Below are 23,851 nucleotides of genomic sequence, written 5' to 3'. Positions count from 1 at the left end.
CCGAGGCTGAGGCTGCGATGCCTACTGCGCCACAGGCCATAGTGGCTGAAACCAAAAGTGAGACTGTGGCTGATTATTGACCTCCACTTTCCCACTAGTTCCACGTCAACAAGTCCCATTTTTGGTCTTTTCTTTTCCTCTTTTCACACCGTGGGATGGTTGGTTATTTTTATCTATCCCATACCAAGGAGAAAAAAGAAAAAGAAAAAATATCTATTATTCTATATTCGCCGATCATGACACATTTCGCACTCATAACTAGTAATAGTATGTAGAGTGACATGATTCATGTAAACTGTAAATACCTCCTGCCTTACCTACTTACTTACTGAACATGACTATTTACCAATGGTCTGGGTCGAACTGGTCGGGTTCTTGCATTTCTGGTCTGGGCGACGAGTTAAGTTTACCTTTTACCTTTTTCTTTGTTCTGACATGATGATCATTAACCCAATCTTTTACTTTTTTTTTCCTGTCCAGTCTACCTGTCTGGAATAGGTTAAGGAGTGCGAGGGTGGGCAAAGATTTGGGAATGTCATGTGCAAAACTGGACTAACTAGATAGATGGCGTAAGTTAGTTAGGATGGGGATGGGGGTTTTGGGGGCGATCATGGAAATGGTGTTTCAGGTTGCTACATTGACAGAGTACTAAGTAGTAGTATACGAAGGTGTACGATGGTATACGTGTCTTTGTTATTATTTATTATTATTATTTTGCTATATTATGATAATATTAGTGTATGTGGTGGTTATGTTCCATCTGTTGAGTGGTTGAGTTGGTGATATATATTTGCAGCACAATCGAGTACAGTGTTCAGTAATTCCAGACCATCAGTATCCTTGATCACATACAGAGTATTTGCGGTAATAAGTCATTCAGAGAGACAATTCTATCGGTTACATCTATCACAACTCCTACCCAGTCATATCTCATTAAGTGAAAGTACCTTGTTGACGCCATGCACATATAACAGATAAGTAATCCAACATTCCTCTCAAACCCATCCCAAACAACGTCTTACATAACAAAATCACATACTCAAGGGGTATATTCCGATGCACAGATCATAACCATATATCTCCTTCTTCGCCATTCACCCAATGTTTCCAGACTTGCTCATATGCGTCTTCCAAATCACGAACCCATCGGTTCGTGTCAAATAACTTGCTTCCCCATCGCTCGTGGAACAACATCTTGCGCAGGTCCGACAGCCTGCCTTGTGCCCGCCCTTGCCCGCCTCGCAGATACTGCAGGCTGCGGCAAAGTCGAATCGCCTTGTTCTCATAGTCCTCATCAGACACGGCGATCAATTCTTTCCGTGCCTGGTGCCCATCCTCCGAATTCGGAAGTGCGCTGCTCAGAATGCTGCTCGCCATCCGCGAGCACATTTTATATTGGTATCGAGGTAGTGTGAGCAGTGGTGTTCCACTCCACAACACGTCCGTCGCGGTCGTATGTGCGTTGCACTCGGGTGTATCCAGAAACAGATCCAGGATCTTGGCCCGCGATATGTGCGCATTCTTAGGCGCCACATCCGTAAATATTATCCGTGACGCAGTCTCTGGTCCAGCCCAAGCAGCGGCCGTCTCCTTGAGGTTCTGCTCACCGAGATCCGGGAAGCGAAGCAGCCAAAGGACCGCATTAGGAATCCCCGCTAGTATACGAAGCCACGTACGGAAAGTCGTCGGCTCAATCTGAAACAATTAGCATCACTTTGTACATTTTACACGTCGAACATACCTTGTAAAGTTGGTTAAAATTACCAAGTATTATAGTGTCGTCGCTGAGGTTCGGAAACAGCTCTTTGCGCATACGCCACCGTCGTTCCTGCTCCTGATCCCAAGTGACGTGCATCTCCTTGGAGTCGGGCGCACTCTGTCGGTGGTCGCAGCAGAAGAAAGTGTCTCGAGTAAAGACAATCTTCTCGCCATACACCCAGTCTTCAAGTTCTTCGCCATGGTCCTCCTCCAACAGTCGTTCCTCCATCCGGGCCTTGCGTCGCCCAGGGCTGAGCGTCTCGGGAGGAATCGACAGCTTGTCTGCAAGGATGTAGTCACACCATTCGGCACCAAGGGTTCCTGCAAAACCCATGAATGACATGTGGATTGGTGCAGGTCTTGCGGCAAAGACTTCATTGCGAGCACCTCGCGTATAGCCATTCAGATTAATCAGAATGTGAATTCCATCCTCGACAATCTGATGGACAAGTCGATCAACCGGCCAACCGCTAGCGTCATGGAAGGCCGGGGCCTCTTTTTCGATCTGCTGGCGATGGATCGACTTGTCGCTCGCAGTGGTCGCATAGCAGTATGCCTTCACCTTGGAAGGATTGTGCAGCCCAAATACAGACTGCATCAGATGAGCCAGAGGATGGTTGTTAAAGTCGGACGACACATATCCAACTTTGAGGTACGGATTCGGAGGCGGCGGCGGTCGGTATACGGTACTCGGAAGCCACGGAGCGCGAAGCGTCGAACAGGAAATGCGAAGACCATTCCGTTGCGAAATCTGGCGGATTTGTTTCGCAGAAAGCGGACAGGTAAACGTGTGGAAAGGCAGGACGGTCGGTGCGTTCGGCGCAGTAATTCCAGGTGGAAGCTGCGGTCGGACATACTTGGACAGACCATAGTCCTTGCCATAGACATAACGATCTTGATACCACTGCCAGGTGAGTGATCGTGTAGCACGCTCAACAAGTTTCACAATCCTTGAACCTTCCCATTTCTGGCCGGCCCATGACTGGAGGATCGCAGCCAAAGAGCCTCTTTGGCCGGGCGAGAACCGTCGAGATTCCACGGCCGGAACAAGCTGCGTGCACAGTTGGTCGATCGTGCTAGGGGTCAGCAAGCCACGGCCCCAAGTCTCACCCTCTCTGAGTTGACGCTCAACGATATCGACCACACGCTTGATCCAACCAGAGCCGATGTCGATGTTGTATGCATCACGGAGCATCCCCTGTTCGTTGACGTGCCATCGATCGCGGAAACCGTATCCGTTGGCAATCCCACCGCGACCGATCCAATTGCAGACAGAATTCAGAGCGTTAGCAAGACCACAAACCGCCTCTGCAAATTCAGGATTCACTTTCACGGCCCGCTTGTAATAACCAATGGCATCGTTGACGCGACCGGCGTCCTTGACTGCGTTTGCCAGATTCGCCAGAGCAATATCGAAATTGCCGTCGCACTGTACCGCCTGCTCGTACATTCGAATGGCCGCGTGAAGCTGACCAATGTCTTTAAGAAGACTGCCAAGATTGGTATATAGATGAGCGTGCCGCGAGTCAAGATGTAAACCGTAGTTGTAGTAAGCCAGAGCGAGAGAAATCCCGCTACCGGGAACCACTCCCGGAATGTCAGGGTGCTGGCTTTCCCCAGTCGGACGTGGGAGATTCTTAGGTGCATTGTTCTGAATGCCTGCAAGTAGAATACCCACGTTGTTTGCAGTGGACGGACTTTGTTGAAGGGAGAGTGAAAGGTAGTAGAGAGCCAAGATGTCGCGAACGCCAGGCGCCGCTCTGGGACCGCCCGAAGTAGAAATGGCAGACATGCCATCCTGGTAGATTTTCGCAAGGGACAGTAAAGAATTACTGGTAGTGGATATAGCGGCCTTCCTTGCAAGGCCTTCGGCCACATACTTGATTCCCGGCGGTGTTCCGCAGGGAGAAAAAACCAATTTCGAGGTCTGCAGGGCCTTGTCGGGATAGAGGAGAATGCTTTCCCTCGATTCATGCTGCTCTGATCCCGAGTAGCCGTTACGGGGCCCAGGCGAAAAGGCAGCAAAAATCTGCTTGATCAGACTCTGGATTCCATGACGTCGTCTGCCAGCGGCAATCAAAACTGCGTCTTCAAAAGCCACCGCAGCTCCTGCATTGTCACCGAGAGCATAAAGCATATTGCCTTTAGCGTGGACGAGAGCGAGCATCCTACCATTATCTGACCCCGGTATGGCATATCCACTAGAAGCAAATCCAGCAGGAGTAGTCTCAGCTACACCAAAATTAGGAGGCACCGATCGTCCAAGATCATCGTCGTAGTCAAACGACGCTTTCTCGTACGAGCCCAAGTCAGATACGCTAGAAGCTCGACTTTCTACATCGCTCTCGGTTTCACTAGCATGCTCGTCGCCCTTGAAGCAATCACCATTCTTCGGATATCGTAACGAATTTTGAACGAAGTCAATGATGTTGACGGCTTCCTTGCTCCGATGTGTGCTACACAGGAGACCTATTAGGTGCTCCACCGCCTCAAAGAAGCTCGGGCGCAGTTTCACAGCTCGCAGCCAGTGATCCAAAGCCTCTTCTCGGCGGTCGAGAGCCAAAAGTGTGGCCGCAAGGTTCGATATCGCTTCCACGTGTCTAGTAGCGTTAGTATTGAATAGCCCATCATCGTAGCGTACTTACGTTGCATCTCTTGCAATGATCCTAGAATACCATCTCAAGGCCTTTTGATAGTCTCCCAAGCCATAAGCAAGACAACCCCCAAGAAGAATTCCATCAACCCATTCCCACCTACTCTCCATGCACAGGTGGGACAACATTTCCAAAGCAGATATCGCATTTGCGGCAGTCGAGTTTTCATTCATCGCCATACTTGGAAACCGAGAAGCCGTGAAGCGCCCGGTATGGCGTAATCTATCTGCCATATGTTTCTCGGTCGCTCCATGGTGTTGTTGAAAGTGAGCCAATGAAGGACGCTCTTGACGATTTACCAAGAAATTAGGGGCAGAACGAACGGTGTCCATCTGTCTCGGGTTCAATTTATGAGGGAGCAGGTCATACTGGCTGGACGGGTAACTGTGATGACGGGTAATTTCCGGCATGTTAGTTTGAGAGAAATCCAGTCCTGGTTGTCGCGGAGGCTTGGGGTAGATGCTGGGCTTCATGAATCGCTGGCTCTGGCCATCAGGAGCGTTCGAAATGCTGCTTCTTCGAGCCTGATGAATAGACGCAAGAAGATCAACATAAACACCGTGCGCCCATGAAAGCGCCTTTTCCTTGAATTCACCATTCGCCGTTCGCGAGTTGGGAGTCGGGGCTGGATTCTGGAAGCCATGCCCACCAGGAGTAGCCCAATGCGCAAACGTTTCGTTGGTGGGCTGCGAAGGATAGCCAGAGGAATGGTTATTTTGACGCGTGTGGTATGGTAGCACGTGCTGGCTATGAGGATCGAGCGGCTTCTGTTCGGAATGACGCGGAGGAAAGTTGCTCTTCAGCGAATGGTCAGGGTTTAGCATGCCCAATGGAGCTTGGTTAGCTTGGTTCCATTGGAAATTCGGATCAACGTGACCGGCCGACGGTACAGGCCCTCGATTGAAGGTAGGCTGCCCTACATCGTAAAGTGGCATACCAGTCGGGGCCAATTGCTTCGCAAAAGTGGTCGGCGAGTTGTACCGTGAATCGCGAAGCGCCGCTGGTCGATAAGGGATGTACACGCCGTCGGGCCAATATGGACCGTATGGCCCACTACTCGCCGATGCTGTAGGGCCCATATAGGGCTGGAGTGTGGCTGGTAGAACGGTAGGAACATGAGCGCCGTTGTGCAAATAATATCGCTGCCCTGGTTGCATTGGTAAAGTCTGATTGAGAACCGAGTCTATCCCAGGACCGTAGTTCAACGAACGGATCCAACCTGTCCCGTTCGGATCTTGCACCAAATCCCCCGGAACAATGTTGCGATTCAGGTCATTCTTGTACACGGGCGGGAAATTAAAGTGCTTAGCGGACGAGGGCTGGTCTAGGGTAGGCTGCTGTTGCTGCTGCTGCCAATTCTCCAACGGGAGGCCTGTATGTGGAGGGAGAAGCTGTCCCGATTCGAGAGAAGAAACCAGAAGATGCTTACTTGCGGGAGGCTGAATCGTTGTATCCCCGGGAGTTCCGTCATAACCAGCGGCAAGCGTCCCATTTGGTGTTTTCCTTCTCAGTGCATGCTCCCCAACACTTTTGGGGCTAATTCTCAGGCCGGTCGTATCGTGAGGATCGAGACGCTGGACAGGTTGCGGGTATTGAAATCGGGACCGAGGGATCGAATGAAAGGAATGTCTGTTCGGGTCATGACGAGAGGAAGATGATGCAAAAGACGAGCTGTTCATGTCGTAAGAGGGATTGAGGGTATCGGCGTGATAATGATTAAGGTGCTGATGCGGCTGAACCGGCGGGAAAGGTGCCACCGAAGGCAGCATTTTTGCTTTTGAGCTCTGGCGGATCGATTATATACAAAAAGGAATCAAGGTAACGGATGGGAGAAGAATCGGTCACGGGCAGAAGTCGATAGCGGATCGAAAAAGTCGAATGCGATCAAAATTGAGTCTTTTCTGAAAAATTTCAACAACAAACATCCTCCTTGTAGCGTTTCCGACACCTCATCATGGACGTGAGCCGGCTCACTTGACATTCAGCGAAGCCCCCCACCACTTGTCCCCGGGATCGTCATGAAGCTGATATCCGTGCTATTAATTCGATAGAAGAAAAGGAGAATGTGAGATAGTGAAACAGTGAGTCAGACGAAAGAATGTACGAGGATCGGTAGAACCGTGTCAAGATCGGAGAGGCTGATGGAAAGAAACGTAGAGTGACGGGGGGGAAAAGGATTCCACAAGATGAGACGAAATTTGGACGCCGACTGTCCTAGTTGCTGATTAGGGGAAACGACGTGATGGGATGCAAGGGAGGGCAAGGGATTGAGTGAAGAGTCACAGCCCTGGTCCGCTTCAACCCACACTGACGCAGGTGTCCGCCAGACGCAGTCAACCAACGAGGAGACAGCAAGCTTGGCAGAAATGCTGTACTTGGAGGGACGAACGACAAGTGTAATCAGGAACAGGGGTATTGTGCAGCAGGAAACATGGCACCAATGCTGGGCAAATTGGAGAGAAAAGGCGCGACGAGATGGAGGGATGAAGCGTTGTGTCGTAGCCTCGTAGGGAGGGAAGAAAGGCGGAGAGGAGGGCAAAAAAACCGATCGTGGCAGAAAGTACCAGAGGACTAGAGGTGTGGTGGGGAATATCACTATGGAGTACCGCAGAAGTGGGCGACCAGCATGGACGAAAACGGCGATTCCTCAAACAGAACCAAGTCAGCAAAAAAAGAAGCAGAACGAAAAGAAAAAGAAGAAGAAAGGAAGAGGGACGAAAGAAAGAAAAGCAGAGTCATCGAGTGTAGCGGGATGACAGGGCAGGGCCCAGTGAGAGCGGAGCTGGGCAACGAACGCCGTGGATAGGCTAGACTAAGGATGGGTGGGCGGAGTGGAGTAGTGGACCACAGTTTATTATTACTATTACGATGATATATATTATTATTATTATATTATTTATATTATAGAAAGGCAAACAGAGTGGTCAATACTGAATAGAAGATATTATTATATTCTCTTCTATTCTATTCTCTCTCCTACTGTAGGTATATTATTATAAAATCAATAATGATGATATACGAGTCCCACTCAACGGCCAGGATGGGCAGCGCTAGCAGGACGAGTCGTTCAACGTCAGTGGGTCACAGCCAAGCAAGCCAGTCCCAGTGGCGCCCGCAGTGATCAAGCCTTGGACTGCGGTTGGAGGACGATCAGAGTGGGATCGTTATTAGATGCTGGAGGCTGAAGCTGATGCCTATTACAGACTCAGTATTGAGTAAATATTCAGATACATATAATATATATACTCAAAGATCAAAGAGAAGAAATATGGAATAATAAAAAAAAAAATAATAATAATAATAATAATAATAATAAAAAACTATTGAATGATCGTGCCCAGACCAGGGGGGTCTGAGAGGGCGGGAATGGGGCCGCTGGTCACCGATCGACCATGTCACGAGCATCGCTTCCCTCTGACGATGAGGATCGGCAAACACAACCTCCACCGGCGCATCAGAATAGTATTTGTGGATAGAACAGACTTTGAGATTTTATTATCAATCCAGAGGTAGGAAATGATATCCTACTGTGTTCAGGTACTACTCCATCCTCCCTCCGGTGTAGTGCTATAGTAAAAAAAGTTTGAATATCAAAAGAAATATCCTGCATATTTAGTAGAATACTTAGTCGATCCACGGACTTCTCCGACCAAAGAATCAATCAAAAATCTCATACTTTCTCGAATATCTGATCAATCCATCTGCTCTTCCTATCATGCCTCACTATCAAGAATTCAAGGGGGGCTCATGCTGATGCTGATGCAACTTGGCGGATCCAGATCCCGACAACATTACATATCCACCATAAGGGATCAACCATTGATAGTATTTTACTATACTATGTCGTAGTATTTAATTAAAAAAATTCGCGATTACTATATCTGCAATCTAACTTCTTCGTCAAAGTCTGAATGCCAATACTTCTAGCCATTTAGGATCTCATCTTGCGCTGCGCGTAAGTGTTCAGTTATCAGAAAAAAAAAAAAAAAAAAAAAAAAAAAAAAAAAAACTATGGTAAACGCATGTTCAGTGTGCCGCATGACAGTCGTATATGTGATTAATATTACTGCCTTATGCACTCTGCTGCTTTTGTTTGATATAAAGTAGCGGCTTCATACGTGGTAAATATATATTCCTGAGGCTGTGTTGGTACAACCCTGTCAGATATATATATCGCCGGCTATTATACTGTCGAAGTGCAGAGCAGATAAACTCAGTTAATAATATATACTCTCAAGCCCCTGAATTATATAAGTTTTTATAACCTTCTCGAAAAAAGACCAAGAATCCAGCGCGGCACGTGGAGGGAAATGGAAAAAACTCAAAAAGAAAAAGTGGTACTCAACTAATGTGGAATGTCATGTCATACAGCAAAATAGTCCACGCAAGTGTATATAGAGACAAGTACAAGGAATGCAAGTATCATTATTCATCTTCATTGATTGTGTAGCTAGCTGATCTGCGATCTACAGATCCACCATGGTCAATTTTGATCATTATGTTGGCCCGAAATATGGACCACTGTACCCACGGAGCAAGCTCCAAGGATACCGCGGTGAGTAATGGGTCCGGAATAATTTATTTTCGTTGCGTAAAATAAGCCTATACCACGTGATGATATGATCCAATAGATGGAACAGTAAGGGCCAGAGTGTTGCAACGGTTGCTTGGGGGTGATTCGTTCTTGACATGGTCCAACTCGCACAAGGGCAGCAAGCCAACCACGAAAAGAGAATGGGGGAGTTTGGGAGTGGGAAAAGACAATGCAGAACATGCCTGGTATCATTAAGCTTATCCATTTGAACTGGTGGAAATAAGAAAAGTCATGACTCGTAAAACATTCCTTTTTTTTCAAGGCAATGATCGTTATTTTCAGTAACTAGCGCTGTGAACAGTTGAATTGTCATTTCAAATCAGACCGACAACCGCCGTACATTTCGATCATTAATTTATTCCTCAGGAACTGCAATCCGTTAGTACAAAACCCATCACACCAAGTACCGGAAAACTTACTGTCAATCTCGCCCTCCTTGATCTCGTCGGAGACGTCCTTGGGGGAGCGGCCGTCAACGCGGCATCCGACGGAGAAGGCGGTACCGAGGATCTCAAGGACGGTACCCTTGAGCTCCTTGGCGAGAGAGCGGTGACGCATCTTGCGGGCGATCTCAATGATCTCGTCGAGGGGAATCGACTTGTTGTGCTTGATGTTCTTCTCCTTCTTACGGTCACGAGGGGGCTCCTTGAGGGCCTTGATGACCAGAGAAGAGGCAGAGGGCACAACCGAGACAGCGGCCTGACGGTTCTGGATGGTGAGCTTGACGGTCACACGGAGACCCTTCTATAAACACAATACCCGTTAGCCAACTGCGCCTGCCATCATAATAATATCGATTTGCGATGCATCTTACCCAGTCACCGGTGTTCTTGGCAATGTCTTCACCAATCTTCTTGGGAGACAAACCAAGAGGACCGACCTTGGGGGCCAGAGCAGACTGAGCTCCGACCTCACCACCAGTCACTCTCAGGTGAACAATCTTCACCTCATTGGGGTCGAACTTGGGAGCTACCCAGAGAAATACATGTTAGCCGCCATTGGTATAACCAAGAAGATGATACTTACGCATGGCGAGTGCGAAAGGTGGTCAATCGTCTTGGATTGTTGGTCGGGGTGGTTGCACGGAGAAAGGAGAAAACGGCTGCAAAATTTCGAAGATATTTAGCTGGCTCCGCACCGCGGGCTAGCACACTAAGCGAGACCTCTGAGATTCCCGCTTTGGGCGAGCGGTTAGGGCCCAGCCCACCCCATCACGTGATATCTTATCGATTGTTTATGCTCGCTCTTTACGTTATCTGGAACATTGTATTACTCGACTGGTATCAATTCATTCAATCTAGGTAGTTCCTATATTGTGTAGAGTTTAAAAAAAAAAGAACTAAATCACCGCTAAAGATACAAACGACCGGAGGACCGACGTCAGACCGCCCTTTGCTCTCATTACCTCGTCAGATCTAGCTGGTTCCGGAAACCGCAAGTCTAGACACATATTAGCATCGTTTAAGAGATTCGGTGGAGTGCGGGGTTTGCTTACTTCATCAGATGATCCATAAAGGTTTGCAGCGAGACATCATCGGTGAAAATGGTCTGAGATGAAACACCGCCGCCGTACCCTCCTGATGTGTGTGTTGTGGAGGGGTTGAGCTTGGACAAAAGGAAACGTGCCTGGGAGCCACCAGCATCACAAACAATGAAACGGGGCAGTGGGAATCGATCGGCAATCAGTTCCTGCGAAAAATAATTAGCTCAGCTTTGTTATTAGGTATGGGTGAACAAACCCTAGCATCCTCCTTGGGCGATTCGAGAAGCACCTTCAAGTTCTCATAGCCCTCTTGGTCCTGGTAGCCAGCCTTGCGCCATTCCGCGATTGTCTCTCCGTGGAAGATAAGAATGTGGAAGAAGGTGTCCAGGAGAAGAATGTGGGAGGGTTGGATAGAAGCCGAGTCCAAAAGAACCGGTTGGCTTCCCTCGTGCTCCAAAGAGTACGAATCCAGCGTGGGCTGAATCATGATAAGGGAGTCACCAACATCCTCGTGGTTGAGAACATGTCTGTAGAAAGCTGTCTCATCAGGCGAGTTGTTGAAGAACTGCAAGAACTGACTTCTCCGGAGGTGGAACATGAACTGAGGGTAGAGGGTGAAGTTCTTCTCGAGGCGGAATGATGTCGGATCATCCTTGCGGTAGTCCGCAAAGCGAGAGCAGAGCCTGATGAGCATGCGGTCAACCCATCTCAACACATCAGGACCGTCATCAACCTCCGCCTTGAAAACAGCAATACGCGCCATAAGCACGGCAGCGGCTTCTTGATCGAACGACTGGGCGAGTGTCGGGTCACCGGCAGGGCCACTCAGATTCCGTGCAACAGTTGTGACTCTGAGATGGTAATGTCCGGAAGCATGCTGGTAGTAAGTCAGGAACTGCATCATTCCTCTTTGAGGACCTGGTTGTACGGCTGCAGGCCCGCCCTGGTTTGCGATCTCGAAGTAAACACCGTAGCTTGAAGCAGGGTCAATTCCGCACATCTTCCACGCGCAAGTGTTGCCGATACCGCACTCTGTCTCGCCGACGGAGCTAGACTTCTTGTTCAATGAAACTGCATGACCAATGAGTCCTGTGACCTTGAGCTCCTTGGTAGTGAGAACCTCAAGCGATGCATTGAAGCCCATGAGTAGGTTGTCATTTGCGTCCTTGTCAAACACTCTGACAAAAGATTGCTTGAATTGGGAGGATGTAAAGCTGTCTGTGAGAAGCATATGACCACCAGTGTAGTTGGAGAGGTTCTTCATTTCCAGAAGACCAACTTGGTCAAGACATCCGGCAAAGATATCGACGACATGTCCATTACCCGCAGCGCGCTTGGCCAGGTTGTCATAGAACTGAGATAATTAGTATAAACGGGCCCTTGTAAGGTATCATCAAAACGTACCTTAACGGCCTTCTTGTAGTACTTGATGTTGTCCCGATCAATGTCGTGGTGAGAACGGATCGGTTCCTTCAACTCGGGTCCAACAACATGGCCCGGACCCTCGGTAGCAGCACCACTTGTGAAGACCATAATGCGGCCACCGGCATTCTGGAAGGAAGTCTCCATCAAACCAACCGCAACACTGAGGGCAACACCGGTACATCTGAGTGCTCGCTTGTCGTTCGCAACTGGCCATGGGTCACGCTGCAGCTGTTCGAGGACGTTGGTGATCTGGAATTCGGCTTGCTGAACGGGGAGGAGGAATCGTGCCGCAGGACCAAGAGGCGGGCGGACGGGCTGCTGGGGCATGTTCGGGCGCAAGCCAGGCGCAAGAAGACCAAGCATCTCTTGAACTTGCTTAGCAGCGTAATCCTTGCTTCCTCTAAACACATACGACTTGGCGCACTCGGTGTATCCGAGCTCGTGGACTTGTGCCTGTATACCGAGGTCAATAACCAACCCCACCGGAGCTCCTATGCAATCCCTACCATTGTACCAAATGTAATCAATCCAACCAACGCATTAGGCGGCAGCAATGACAAGCTCATGATCAAAGAATCCTTCAAAGCCTTCATGCTATCTTCCTCTTGGCAGGTATCAACGACGTACACGAAGATCGGGGGTGCGGGAGCGGGACGTGCCAATTGGTACTCGATCGTAGTGCTCTGGGGGTGAAGTTCTGGGGGTATCGCATTTTCCGTAATATCCTTGTAGTGAGGAGGAAGAGGGTTGCGCATAAGACAAAAGGGGCATATCCAAATCCGGGCTCGGACGTCGACATTGCTAAGTACTGTCAGCCAAGGGTGGAACACGGTCGAAGAGAGGCCATCACATACGCATAGGGGTTGAGAACAGCCCGGCAAGGCTGTTTACAAGTCACTGGTTCGTATTGTAGCAATGGAGCATCGACCTTTTCCTTGAGGGGGGTATAGACGGCACCAATGGGGACGACCAGGCGGGAGGCTTCCTGTTGTATGACTTAGTAAATAGAGTCCATAAACACCAGATAACAAAAAGCACCAACCATGCGGGAGCTTGGAAACGTGTTCCAACTGAGTCTGATGCCATCGCGATCCTCGACATCGCTCCATTGGTCCTTGAGCGCTTCGTAGTCCATGTTGTTGTCGGATGGGGGTTCGGTACGTTGGGTCGTGATATGAGAGGGGCTCGAATGCGTTGAAGAGGCGGAACAGGGAAAATCTGTCTATTGCACCACGGAATATATAATCGAGAGGTCTGCCCGTAGCATAATCTTGTTTCAAAAAGGGCAAACCCAACGACTGTTGTCCAGAGACTAGACGTAGATCGATCAGGGAGTATGTTGTGTGAACCGCTGCTGTGGCATAAGGCCAGGTTGCAGCATCTTTGGTCGCTGCCGCTTCCCGTACGAGCCACTAGTGCGGGCCTTTAAATTTCGGCTCCTCTCTGCACAACCTCTTCTTTTCTTCTTCAAATTTCTTCAAAATTTTGCCGCCGGCAACATCAGTGATTTTATTGCTGTCGACAACTTCTGTCAATCAATGATGAAGTTGTTTTCGAGTCGAGCGAAGAATGACTTGACCCGTCGCTGGGCACCTGGCTTTGAAAGGTCGTTCAGATCCTTTTGGATAATCCGGGAATCAGCAGTGGTTACAGTTCTTTCTCCTACTTATTTATTTTTATTTCGGCGTATTCCTTTGGACTAGATTTTACCATGGCGTAGATTCAGTATCCAATACTGTTTCCCAATGATTAAATTTATACATGCAAACAATTTCTATCTAGTAGCTTGGACAGTGCCTTCGCAATGTTCGAGTCGCTAAAACACCAGAGCTCCAAACCCAAACGCCTGGATCGACCTCCCAAAAAATCATCAAAAAAGGAGAGCAAGGACGCGTAGCTTCGTGGAACCTATGTCATCACAGCTGCCTAAGAGTCTCTGGGGGCTTTGCCCATCTGCTTCAGCAGGTAGCTGCGCTTGAAGTAAGTGTTCGGGTGGACGATTGTGTCGAGATCCGTCTGGCTCCAAGACCCGTCTTCCTTGACTCTCTTGATGTCACCCTTGTGCGCCCACTCGAAAACTCTGTTGCAAGCGATATGATACCGGGTTTTCTCGACATCCTCTCGCACTCCGCGTAGCACTTCTCTATCATTGACACCTGTCGCCTGAAGAAGTCCCAGGAGGTTATCGACAGAGAAATGGCGATACGGGCACCCATGGGTCTGGCCAACACTAGCGTTTGAATCATTGAGGATTTTTTGGCATGAGTAGGGAGGGTATCCTCGGCCTCTGCGATTTACATCACCACCCACATCACCATAAGCGTGGCGGACGTTGTACTTGTATCGAGAGTTGAATTCGTCATCCGTAAAGCCCTTGAAGGACTGACGCCAGAAGAGAATACACTCCTCTAGGGACAGACCAATTCCCTTCAGAAACAAGGTGTATTGAAGACGACCGTAGTGCTTCAGATGGTTGTTCTTGCGCAATGACATGTGCAAGCTGCGCATGCAGAGTGGGAAGTGCTGAGAAAGATGGTCAATGGCACCTGCAGTGATTGGTGCCCCATCAACGAACCCTTCGCCCTCCGTGTACACAGATTCTGCGCTACCGAAGTTCTTAGATAGATGATTCAAGATTGGAGTCAACCGGTCGTCTTCGTCCAGGCGCGGTAGAGCTCGACTCGTGAGCTAGCAATGATTAGTTCTAAGCCCGGAGGAACCAACACGCAGAATTCGACATACCTCGAGAGCACGTTCCAATCGTGCGGTGAATTCCGCAATGATCATACTCAATTGCTCTCTTCCAGGAACATAAGCCTTTCCTCTGTGCATGTAAACGGATCGTCGTTCGACCAGCTCAGGTACTCTCTCCCAGTCCACCTTGTACCAAGTCTCTTCATCCGCGCGACGCAAACCAGGTGTGGCAGCAACCAAATGTTCAGCAACTCCCCGCCTCTCCTCGTCACTGACTGGTTCCCAGTCTAGGTTGAGGCTCTCAATGAAAGCCCGCTTCTCTTTCGAGTCGTCTTGTTGGAACCGGAATCGGAAGAGCATAGTCTCTGCGCGTGCGAATCGCCGGCGGAGGTCTTCGGTGGCCGAGAACGCCAATCGAAGGATGAAGTGTGAATAATGATCTTTTTGGCGTTCATTTTTCAATCGCTGGTCTGCGGCACCCGAGGAAGATGATGTGTTGGAGGACAAAGGAAGGAATTTTTGAATGAGAGGGGTAAGATGCGATGCCGTCTCAGCAGCCGACTTGTTTCGATAAGAACAGGCCTCGATTTCAGCCAGAACTGCCATCATAAATCAGTTGATAGAGACAAAGCCAAGATCGAGGATACATACTCTTTAGTCTGTCAATGGCCCATTGTTCAAATTGTTCAAGTGTTATCTCTGCAACTGGAGGGACATCATAAAAGTTCAAACGGTGCGGGTAGTCCTGCTGCTTGTATGAGGGCGCTGCAAACTGCTTCTTCTTGTGATCAAGAGTCGTCCTCCTCTTGGGATCAATTCTATGAAAGTCCTGTCGAATCATGTTGTCCCGCAGCAAAACAAATGACTATATCACTTCGTGGCCTGCCTGCTGTTTGAAGATATCAAAGTTTCTCTCTAGCCATCTTCCACTTCCACGAACCGACGCGCGACGCGCTCCACCGCGCGCGTCATTAGCCAATATCACGTGATTAGCAGGTGACCAGGTCGCGAACCGAGGGACTCCACGAAAGTATGATTATTGACAGTGCGGAGTAAGAAAAGTGTCAACACAGCATGTGATATTATGCAGAGTAGTATATAGAGCTGTAAAAGTTTTCGTTGTCTCTCTCCATACGGTAGCCATTGCTCACAAGACCCTAGGGGCCCTTACATGCCCTCTTATCTGCCCGCCCATAGTAATCCCGGCGCTGTTGATCCCCGTCGGAGAAGCCCCCATCACTCCGCTCACCGGCGCCCGGAAAGAACCTGACTGATACCCCACAGAATAATCTTGCTTCCCCAATCTTTTTTCGCGGTGATCAAATGCAGATATTGATGCATCACCTGAGCAATCATCTCTCTCCACATTGCTTCTGTCTTTGATCCAAACCTGATATTTACCTGCAAGCCCTTCGAAATAACAGTCAAAATGAAGATCAGATAATCTTTCCGTCGTCCTTTCCCGTCCTTTATCCCCCATCGTAAAGACCACGCTACACCAAACCGCAACCGCTAGATTCTTGCGCTTGGGCCATACACCACGAACCACGAAACCGAGAAGAATTACGAGAGCAAGAAGAAGAAAAATTAGCAGCAAACTATGTCATCCGTGACCAGGCAGCTTCAAAAGGCTGCGCGTATCATCCTCATCGGTGCCCCTGGTGTAGGAAAAGGAACGCAGAAAGAAAGACTCCTCACCCGATTTCCACAATTAGCATCGATAAGCTCGGGGGATTTATTGCGGGAAAATGTTCGCAGGAAGACTCCATTAGGTATGCGATTTTGTTCCATCCAATGTTGACTCGGATTTGCGCGTGCAAACCACCACCACTACCCTCCAGCGGAAGCGGTGCTAACGAATTCTTCACCCACAGGCATTGAAGCAGAGGCTGCAATGCAGTCAGGCAACCTGGTTCCCGATTCGATGATTCTCGATCTTATATCTTCCGAATTCAAAACAAAGGGCTGGTTCCCATCATCACTGTCCAATAAAGCCGCCTCCTCTCAAGCCCCCTCGATATCTTCCTCCGCATCTTTCATCCTCGACGGTTTCCCTCGTACCGCTACTCAAGCAGCAAGCTTGGATACGCTCGTCCCAGTAAACTTCGTTATCTATCTAATTACGCCACCATCTGTCATTCTATCTCGAATTGGGTCGCGCTGGGTACATGAAGCCTCGGGGAGGGTATACAACACAAGCTTCAATGCCCCCAAAGTTTCCGGCAAGGATGATATCACCGGCGAGCCTTTGGTGCAAAGACAGGATGATTCGGTAGATACATGGAAGCAGCGACTCAACAAGTTTGAGGAAACCAGCAAGGCGCTCCTTGAGCATTATGAGCGCAAGGGCTGTCTCTGGCGTGTTGAGGGTAACACCAGTGATGAAATTACCCCACAGATTTACGCCGAGATCGAGCGCAAATTTTGCTAGAGACGCGATTCTCGGCGGATATTTTGTGCTTTTGCATATCTTACTTCACCACCTGTATTATTTCCATATATGCCCAGACTCAGAGGAATTTCGTTAGCTTACAGGCCTGGACTATGGAGGCCTTGCCCTGGTCTTAACCGGGCTGATAATGATTATTGAATATAATATATATACATCATACAGGAACAAGCTAGAAGATATGTAGTTCTTGTAATGCAAGCATTCTATGTGGTATCATCGACAAGGAAAGTAACCTCCACCGAAGGCCTGAAAATATACCAATCATTCCCGTAAAAGACAGGGAAACCAGATATATGCCCACCGACCCTTATTTTTTATCTGCATCTGTCGGTTCACCCATTCCCATCCGTGTCTTATAAGCCCTAGGACTTTCCCACTGATCACCCTTCCGCCGATAATCCTTCCACAGCCCCTTTCCTTTCCGCTTTGCCCAATCTTCGATCTTCCTGTATTTGCGCTCCTTTTTCTCCCCACCAAATTCCGACCCCGATTTCGCCTCGTAAACCGTCGCCAGTCCGCGCTTTAGCATCTCGTACGACACGTCCCGACGGCGGAACGGAATCGGAAAGTCAAACGCCCGTCGCACGTATACGCTGGCTACCGCACGCTGGTACTGATCCGGACGATGGATGTAGGCTCGCACGCTGCGGTTGAGGAGGTATGAGGTTAGCCAGGTATGAGCTTCGCGGGCAAATGGCTGTTCTGGGCGTCCAAAGTGTGCGCGTTCGGGGGCGTCTACACCAGCCAGACGAATAGAAACCTATAAGAAGATTGATATATGTCAATTGTCTGTACTCAAGTGAAGGGGAGAAAAAGTTCCACGCACGGTTTTGTCCTTCAGCTCTTTCCTAGTTGTCGGGACCTTTTTCCACGGCAGCCATCCCCATCCACCAAGTCTTCCGCCGGGTGTATGGTATAGTCTGAAGCCGTCGCCATCACCGACACTCGTAACCTGCCCGTAGAGACTCCTGTTACGGAAGTGCGAAGGCGAGATGCTCGTGGCGTCAGGAATACGGCGCAGAAAGCGGCGGTGGATGTACACCGCGCCTAGGATTCCACCAGTCAAGATGCATGTGGGGAAGATCGTCGACGGCTCTGTGAATGCAGCCCAGTCAATTCCATTGAGTGCGTCGTTCCAATTTCTCGAGCTTGATGAAGCGGGGGCGGAGGAGGAGGAGGAAGAGGAAGAGAAAATTGAGCTTGTGGAGTGCTCATCGGAGCTCGCGGTGCGCGGCGATTCGGAAGCCCATGGCGGCCATCGCATGACGGCTGAATGATTTGAAAGGATGAAAGGCAACCCGAATGGGTTGAGGTTGGGTTGTAAGGTAGATTTGTAGCAATGGCAATAGTTGGAAAAGTAATACCTCGGCGTTGTCGGTCAAAAGCGTGTTTGTCTTGGCGGAGGATGGCCTAGGTTTACATAGTCGGAGCTATATACGGCGCATTATGGGTCTTTTTATCCAAAAGAAGACACTGATTGATGATATTAAAAGAACTGAAGCAGCTATTTTTACCAGTCGTCAGACAAAGAATGTGGAACAAGCTCTGTGTCTTGAAAGAACCCTGTGAGATTGATGTAGATCAGACTCCACAACGTTCCTTTATCCTTGTCTTCAAATAAAAGTGACTGATCATTGCTAAAACCGTGGGATCATTGTTCAGAGTGTACAGGGCTATCCTGGTAATAAGCCTGAGGAATAGTATACTGTATGTTCTATTATAGCATCATGACCGTCTCCCTCCCAGAAGAAGACATATACAAAGAAAACATGAGATAGAATGAAGCTCGATAAGTTTCAGCCCTTGCGCCTGAGTAAACGAAAAATAGTCATATAAATCAAAGAATGGATCCGATGAATAGTTATGTCATAGACAAATTTATTTCAAGGTCGCCGGGAGACTTGTTTTGGCCTTCGATGCGGCGCTGTCGACGGCCTTCTTCAGTTTTTGTTCTTTGATCTTCCGCAGATATGCAAAAAGGGCAATGAATAGAAGTTCCATCCTATCGTTAGTTAATACTTGCAATTACTGTTTTCTGGAATGATTGATAAACATACCTCTCCTTTGTCATCATCAGCAATCCCTGTACCAGAAGTCCCTTGACGATCTGTGGTCCAATGCCCTTGAACAAGGCAAGCAGGCCTTCATTGTCAACAATATAACGCATGACCTCACCGAAGCTCTTGAATGGCTTGCGGCCCGGAGGTGGCCGAGATTGAAGGCCAACCTTGGCAACAATCAAAGGCTGAGTTGCAATAGTGGCTAGAGCCTTGGACATGGCGCCCAAAACTAAGATATTGATTAGCGGGATATTCAGATTAACAGGGGCTATTGGCGCCACTCACGGAAAGCCTCCCAGGGCTTTAGGTTGTTCTTTCCAGGGAAAATGACGTCCTTCAATCGTTGATAGGCTCCGTATGTGATGGCTGGGTTGACAACGAGGATTAAACTAGCCTTGAGACCTCTCCACAAGCCAGACCAGCCATCTTCACTGTCGATAACCTCCTTTCCAGTTTCAATCAAACCCTTCTTATCATCCTTCGGTTGTGTCTGTTGTCTTGTCGTAATAACAGCGACCGGGATTGTGAAAATTTGGGCGACTGCGCCCGCGACTGCACCCAGACTGAGCTCGACAGCAGTACCGGGGGGCTTGGGTACTCGGTTTGATGCCATGTAGATAGTCCGGACGACGCTGTACCAATAGAAGTACGCAAAGTTGGTGGATGCAACTCCTAATAGCGATCCTGCAATACCAGAGTACAGGCCACTGACACCCTCGCTTTCCACAATCTTATTGATAGCATCTATGGTCGATTCATAGTGAGGGTCTTTCGCTTCGTCTTTCGAGTCGTTTGCGGCTTTCACTTGAACTTGGAGTTTCGTCTTGACCCTGCATATCGTAACGAAAAGTTAGCCTGCGAATTCCACCTGATTCCTCGGGCTCGACTTGTCACATACAAGTCCAGGGGGTACACCGCAGCATTTGCGAGAACTGCGCCAGTTGCACCCGCAACAGCGCTACCCCATGGCGAAAGCGGCTTTGATTGACCAGTCATTATTTATAACAAGGCAATTTGCCTTAGTGATAATATATAATTAGGTGAAGAAGCGAAATAAGAAGAGCCCCGTAGGGACTGAAGAGACCGGCCGATTAAAAATAAAAAAAAAAGCCGGGCGGGGTCCTAAGGGTGTCAACTAAAAGCGCACGGCTTTAGAGAGGGACAAAGGAGCAAATCGATGAATTTGGAAAGATAATGAAGGAGCAAGAAAGGAGAGAGAAAGATGGAGAATATGCCAACGAGATCACAAAGAAAGCCGGCACACGGCGTGAAGGAAACAGAGTCCTCGCAATATTACTAGTAGCAGGTAGATTTCCCAGATCAGAGCACCTCGGCGCAGCCGATCACCGGATGACGAAAGGAACCGAGGCATCTTGTCGGCCATTTGCACCAGCCGACCCTTCCACTGACATTCACAGTCTCTATTCCCGCCCCTCGCCGCCGACCTGCATCATCAATCCTGACTAATTAACTGGATATTGGGGTCATTTGAAACTCAAAGTGAAGGTCCTGATTGCACTCTAATTGGTATCTGTCCCATATCGTCATCACTTGGCTGGAATTGACCCCGGAATTTACTTCAACACACTCGGAATTATCCAGCTCGGAGAAATCACGGGGCTCGGATAACCTAAGCAGCAGCACTATGTCTGTTTGATAGCTAGTGTTGCTCAACTGGTGTCTGTACGACCATTGCGGGGACAGACCCCAAAGTGTGACAGTGGCGATCCTAGTCGCGCATCCCTCGATTCATAACTGCCGTGGTCATCGGGGTCAGAATGTCGAATCCCGGCATTTCGATGCAAAAGTCCTTGCTTGCTCAGGCTTTGGTATTTAGCTTCTTCTCCCCCCCCCCCCCCCCCCCCCCCCCCCCCCCAATTATCTCGGATCAGCGGGGTTCTTCTGACTAACTAGGAGCCAGAAAGCCGAACGGGATGTATCCACTGCTACGTCTCAGACACAGGCTTTGGAGGCTGCTATCAATGCGACTGAACACTATATGAGAGCTTTGAAATTGACTACTGCTCCGAAAGACAAACAGAAATTAGACGCAAAATGCAAAGAATTGCTTACCAGAGCAGAGAGGATCAAGGAGACCAAGAACTGGAAGTCCACAGCAGGTGACAACAATGCGCCCGGGCTACGGACACCGGTATCAACACGAAAGCTCACAACCCGTGAGGAAATCATTCTTCTCGAAGGAGCAAAACTGAATGGTTTTATTTTCCCACCATGGGTCAGCTCTCCCAGCCCAGAAGAATTCGAGCAGGACCGGGGAAACAGGCTGTTTACGTATGTCTGAAAAATTATAGCGATTGCTGTTGTGAGTTTGTAATGAAGACATCTTCTGACTGGAATTAGAGATGAGCCCGATCTTCACCTTTCTAGTCTACAAAGAAAAATATTTGGGGGCTGGAAAAGACCCCGAGACCTGCTGTTTGAGATTGTGGAAGACGAGGACGTGAAAACCCCAGTAATGGCCGTTTCGGGGAAGACCGATCTCGTACAAGATGTTTTGACGGACTGCTCGGTTGTTGCGAGTCTCTGTGCCACAGTATCAAGGGCTGAACGTGGCTTGGGCAAGGTATGGTGCTCCTGTGCTATTGTGGTTCTTTGCGTGGCTGATGAAAATAGCATCTTCTCCCAGTGATCTACCCCTGCCAAGACGAAGAGGTAGATTCCATGCTTTCACCTTCTGGGAAATACATCTTTTGTTTCTATTTCAACGGGTGTTTTCGGAAGGTTGTCATAGATGATCGGCTACCCTCGTCCAAAACCTCAAGATCACTTCATGTGATTGACCGAAATAACCCTAATTTTCTGTGGCCTGCCCTTGTAGAAAAAGCGTACCTAAAGCTCCGGGGAGGATATGATTTCCCAGGAAGCAATTCTGGCACCGATTTGTGGGTCTTAACAGGTTGGATTCCCGAGCAAGTATTCCTGCATCATGAGGATGTGACTTATGAACAACTCTGGAAGCGATTGTTCAAAGCCTTCCACTATGGTGATGTTCTGTTGACTATTGGCACGGGGAAACTCACCGAGAGGGAGCAGCAAGGACTAGGCCTTGTTAGCGAGCATGATTATGTTATCCTGGAGATGAATGAGTCCAACGGACGTCGCCAAATGCTGGTGAAAAACCCCTGGGCTGGAGAAGAGCCTGTGCAGAGAGCCACCGATTTTAGATCTGAATCGACAGAGTCAGCGCATGACTTAATGTCCCTTGCCCCGGGAACCTTTTGGATGGACTTTGAAAGAGTCGGTCAGAATTTTGAGAATCTCTACCTCAATTGGAACCCGGGACTGTTCAAGCACCGCGAGGATATCCACTTTACATGGGATCTCTCCAGTGGGAGAGGTATCACGGGCTGTTTTGTCAAGAACCCCCAGTTCGCAATATCCACTGAAATGGGAGGTACCGTCTGGCTACTTCTCGGCAAACATTTTAGAACGACTGAGCGAACTCGATCTCCGATCTCTAGCCATTCGTTCCCAGGGAATGGAGAATCGGGATTCATAAGCATATATGTCTTCAAGGCAGATGGGAAAAGGGTCTCTCTAACGGATGGTGCTCTCCATCGTGGACCTTATGTGGACTCACCCAATACCCTCATGAGGCTTGAGATGCCTCCCAAGACGACTTACACTGCGGTGATCTCAGAACAATCGTTGCCCTCCTTGAGCCAAAGTTTTACATTATCTGCCTTTTCCACTTCCCCTGTGCATCTTGCTCATTCGAAAGACAAACATACGTGCGTGACCAAGAAGCATGGGAGTTGGACACTTTCGACAGCGGGCGGTAATGCGGAATCTGCTCGTTATTCCTTCAACCCGCAATTCAGCCTCAAGATATCCGAACCGACGGATTTGTCTATCCTGCTGGAATGCTCTGAAACAGAGATAGCCATCCACGCCAAGCTGTTCTGGTCAAATGGCAAGCGCATATCGAGAGTACAAAGCCGCGACATCATCGGTGATAGTGGTGACTACCGTCGTGGCGGTGCTCTTGTCGAGGCGAAGGCTTTAGATAAGGGCATATATACTATTGTCTGCTCTACCTTTGCTCCGGATCAACTTAGCCGATTCACTCTTTGGGTCTCTTCCAAAATCCCGTGTGAAGTAAAACCACTTGCGCCAGAGTCAGCAGGACGGCGAGCGGTAATTTCGGACATTGGTGTTCTACCTCCAGGGAAGGACAGAATGCTGGCCCCCTTGCAGGTGCCGCGACTGACACGGATCAAGCTTATTGCGCGCAGCAGGCTGTCCATAATTGGTAGTCGTCCTGTTGGGCCTTCACCGGTGTTGATGACTGTAGAACTAGGCCAAGGCCCATACAAAGAGATTATGGCAACTTCTGAAGATGGAGCTCATAGTGATGCGATATCTGGAATCCGGGTTGACGACTTTGACTTGCAACCGGGATTTGAACACAGCGGTGGAGTATGGATTGTCATTGAACGGATTGGAGGACTTGGTGGACAGGTCGAGGATCATTTTGAAGTCGAAGCTTTGGCAGAGGAACGAGTTGAGATTGGGGAATGGATAGTTGAAGATGCTTGACGATATGTCTTATTGTTTTGAGGATTTCATACGGAACTGGTCTATGACTGATGATAAATAATGACAGATGGATTGTGTCGAGAGGCACAGTAAGGAATTTTCGTTCTAGAGTAGAATATGCAATAATATAAGTGTCTACTTCCATTTATTTAATGTATGAAAGAATAAGAT

At 48.9% G+C, this 23,851-nt stretch overlaps 8 protein-coding genes across 8 annotated transcripts; 2 read left to right on the top strand and 6 right to left on the bottom strand.

Moving 5' to 3' along the window:
• Positions 1–1,065: 1,065 nt before the first annotated feature.
• On the bottom strand, positions 1,066–6,181 carry ASPWEDRAFT_49645 (UDP-N-acetylglucosaminyltransferase; the record flags this gene model as incomplete). The annotated part of the gene is made up of 3 exons (XM_040837306.1): positions 1,066–1,695; positions 1,742–4,358; positions 4,404–6,181. 3 exons carry the CDS (start codon positions 6,179–6,181, stop codon positions 1,066–1,068), a joined length of 5,025 nt encoding a protein of 1,674 aa, XP_040693428.1.
• A 3,180-nt stretch (positions 6,182–9,361) lies between these two features.
• On the bottom strand, positions 9,362–10,036 carry ASPWEDRAFT_25552 (60S ribosomal protein uL11; the record flags this gene model as incomplete). The annotated part of the gene is made up of 4 exons (XM_040832742.1): positions 9,362–9,375; positions 9,426–9,750; positions 9,821–9,975; positions 10,033–10,036. The coding sequence occupies 4 exons, from the start codon at positions 10,034–10,036 to the stop codon at positions 9,362–9,364; spliced, it is 498 nt and encodes a 165-aa protein (XP_040693427.1).
• A 461-nt stretch (positions 10,037–10,497) lies between these two features.
• Positions 10,498–13,049, bottom strand: sec23 (GTPase-activating protein SEC23; the record flags this gene model as incomplete). The annotated part of the gene is made up of 6 exons (XM_040827652.1): positions 10,498–10,695; positions 10,746–11,843; positions 11,894–12,367; positions 12,421–12,715; positions 12,769–12,899; positions 12,957–13,049. 6 exons carry the CDS (start codon positions 13,047–13,049, stop codon positions 10,498–10,500), a joined length of 2,289 nt encoding a protein of 762 aa, XP_040693426.1.
• Positions 13,050–13,840: 791 nt separating this feature from the next.
• Positions 13,841–15,449, bottom strand: ASPWEDRAFT_49643 (DNA primase subunit PRI2; the record flags this gene model as incomplete). The annotated part of the gene is made up of 3 exons (XM_040837305.1): positions 13,841–14,602; positions 14,657–15,207; positions 15,260–15,449. 3 exons carry the CDS (start codon positions 15,447–15,449, stop codon positions 13,841–13,843), a joined length of 1,503 nt encoding a protein of 500 aa, XP_040693425.1.
• A 759-nt stretch (positions 15,450–16,208) lies between these two features.
• ASPWEDRAFT_105377 (adenylate kinase ADK2) lies at positions 16,209–17,039 on the top strand (the record flags this gene model as incomplete). Its single annotated transcript, XM_040827719.1, has 2 exons — positions 16,209–16,380; positions 16,483–17,039. The coding sequence occupies 2 exons, from the start codon at positions 16,209–16,211 to the stop codon at positions 17,037–17,039; spliced, it is 729 nt and encodes a 242-aa protein (XP_040693424.1).
• Positions 17,040–17,367: 328 nt separating this feature from the next.
• ASPWEDRAFT_103172 (thermonuclease family protein) lies at positions 17,368–18,324 on the bottom strand (the record flags this gene model as incomplete). The annotated part of the gene is made up of 2 exons (XM_040827542.1): positions 17,368–17,820; positions 17,887–18,324. The coding sequence occupies 2 exons, from the start codon at positions 18,322–18,324 to the stop codon at positions 17,368–17,370; spliced, it is 891 nt and encodes a 296-aa protein (XP_040693423.1).
• A 159-nt stretch (positions 18,325–18,483) lies between these two features.
• Positions 18,484–20,551, bottom strand: ASPWEDRAFT_37584 (putative peroxisomal carrier protein). The gene is made up of 4 exons (XM_040834720.1): positions 20,019–20,551; positions 19,406–19,950; positions 19,118–19,349; positions 18,484–19,062 (listed from the first exon to the last, which is right to left on the bottom strand). Exons 1-4 carry the CDS (start codon positions 20,114–20,116, stop codon positions 18,939–18,941), a joined length of 999 nt encoding a protein of 332 aa, XP_040693422.1. The 5' UTR covers positions 20,117–20,551; the 3' UTR covers positions 18,484–18,938.
• Positions 20,547–23,819, top strand: ASPWEDRAFT_37583 (calpain-like protease PalBory). Its single transcript, XM_040834719.1, has 4 exons — positions 20,547–20,949; positions 21,042–21,412; positions 21,482–21,704; positions 21,755–23,819. Exons 1-4 carry the CDS (start codon positions 20,899–20,901, stop codon positions 23,678–23,680), a joined length of 2,571 nt encoding a protein of 856 aa, XP_040693421.1. The 5' UTR covers positions 20,547–20,898; the 3' UTR covers positions 23,681–23,819.
• The last annotated feature ends 32 nt before the right edge of the window (positions 23,820–23,851 follow it).

The sequence above is a fragment of the Aspergillus wentii genome, assembly GCF_001890725.1.
Source record: "Aspergillus wentii DTO 134E9 unplaced genomic scaffold ASPWEscaffold_2, whole genome shotgun sequence".
Classification (NCBI taxonomy): domain Eukaryota; kingdom Fungi; phylum Ascomycota; class Eurotiomycetes; order Eurotiales; family Aspergillaceae; genus Aspergillus; species Aspergillus wentii.
Note: the sequence above shows the minus strand (reverse complement) of the source record. Positions and strands in the feature narration are given on the sequence as shown.

Excerpts from the sequence above, each read along its gene's own strand:
- ASPWEDRAFT_37583 (XM_040834719.1), top strand. The coding sequence starts at position 20,899 with ATGTCGAATCCCGGCATTTCGATGCAAAAGTCCTTGCTTGCTCAGGCT. Across the intron at positions 20,950-21,041 it reads CCTTGCTTGCTCAGGCTTTG|AAAGCCGAACGGGATGTATC; the intron begins GTATTTAGCTTC and ends ACTAGGAGCCAG. Across the intron at positions 21,413-21,481 it reads CGGGGAAACAGGCTGTTTAC|AGATGAGCCCGATCTTCACC; the intron begins GTATGTCTGAAA and ends GACTGGAATTAG.
- ASPWEDRAFT_37584 (XM_040834720.1), bottom strand. The coding sequence starts at position 20,116 with ATGACTGGTCAATCAAAGCCGCTTTCGCCATGGGGTAGCGCTGTTGCG. Across the intron at positions 19,350-19,405 it reads AAAGCCCTGGGAGGCTTTCC|TTTTGGGCGCCATGTCCAAG; the intron begins GTGAGTGGCGCC and ends TCAATATCTTAG. Across the intron at positions 19,063-19,117 it reads CTGATGATGACAAAGGAGAG|GATGGAACTTCTATTCATTG; the intron begins GTATGTTTATCA and ends AACTAACGATAG.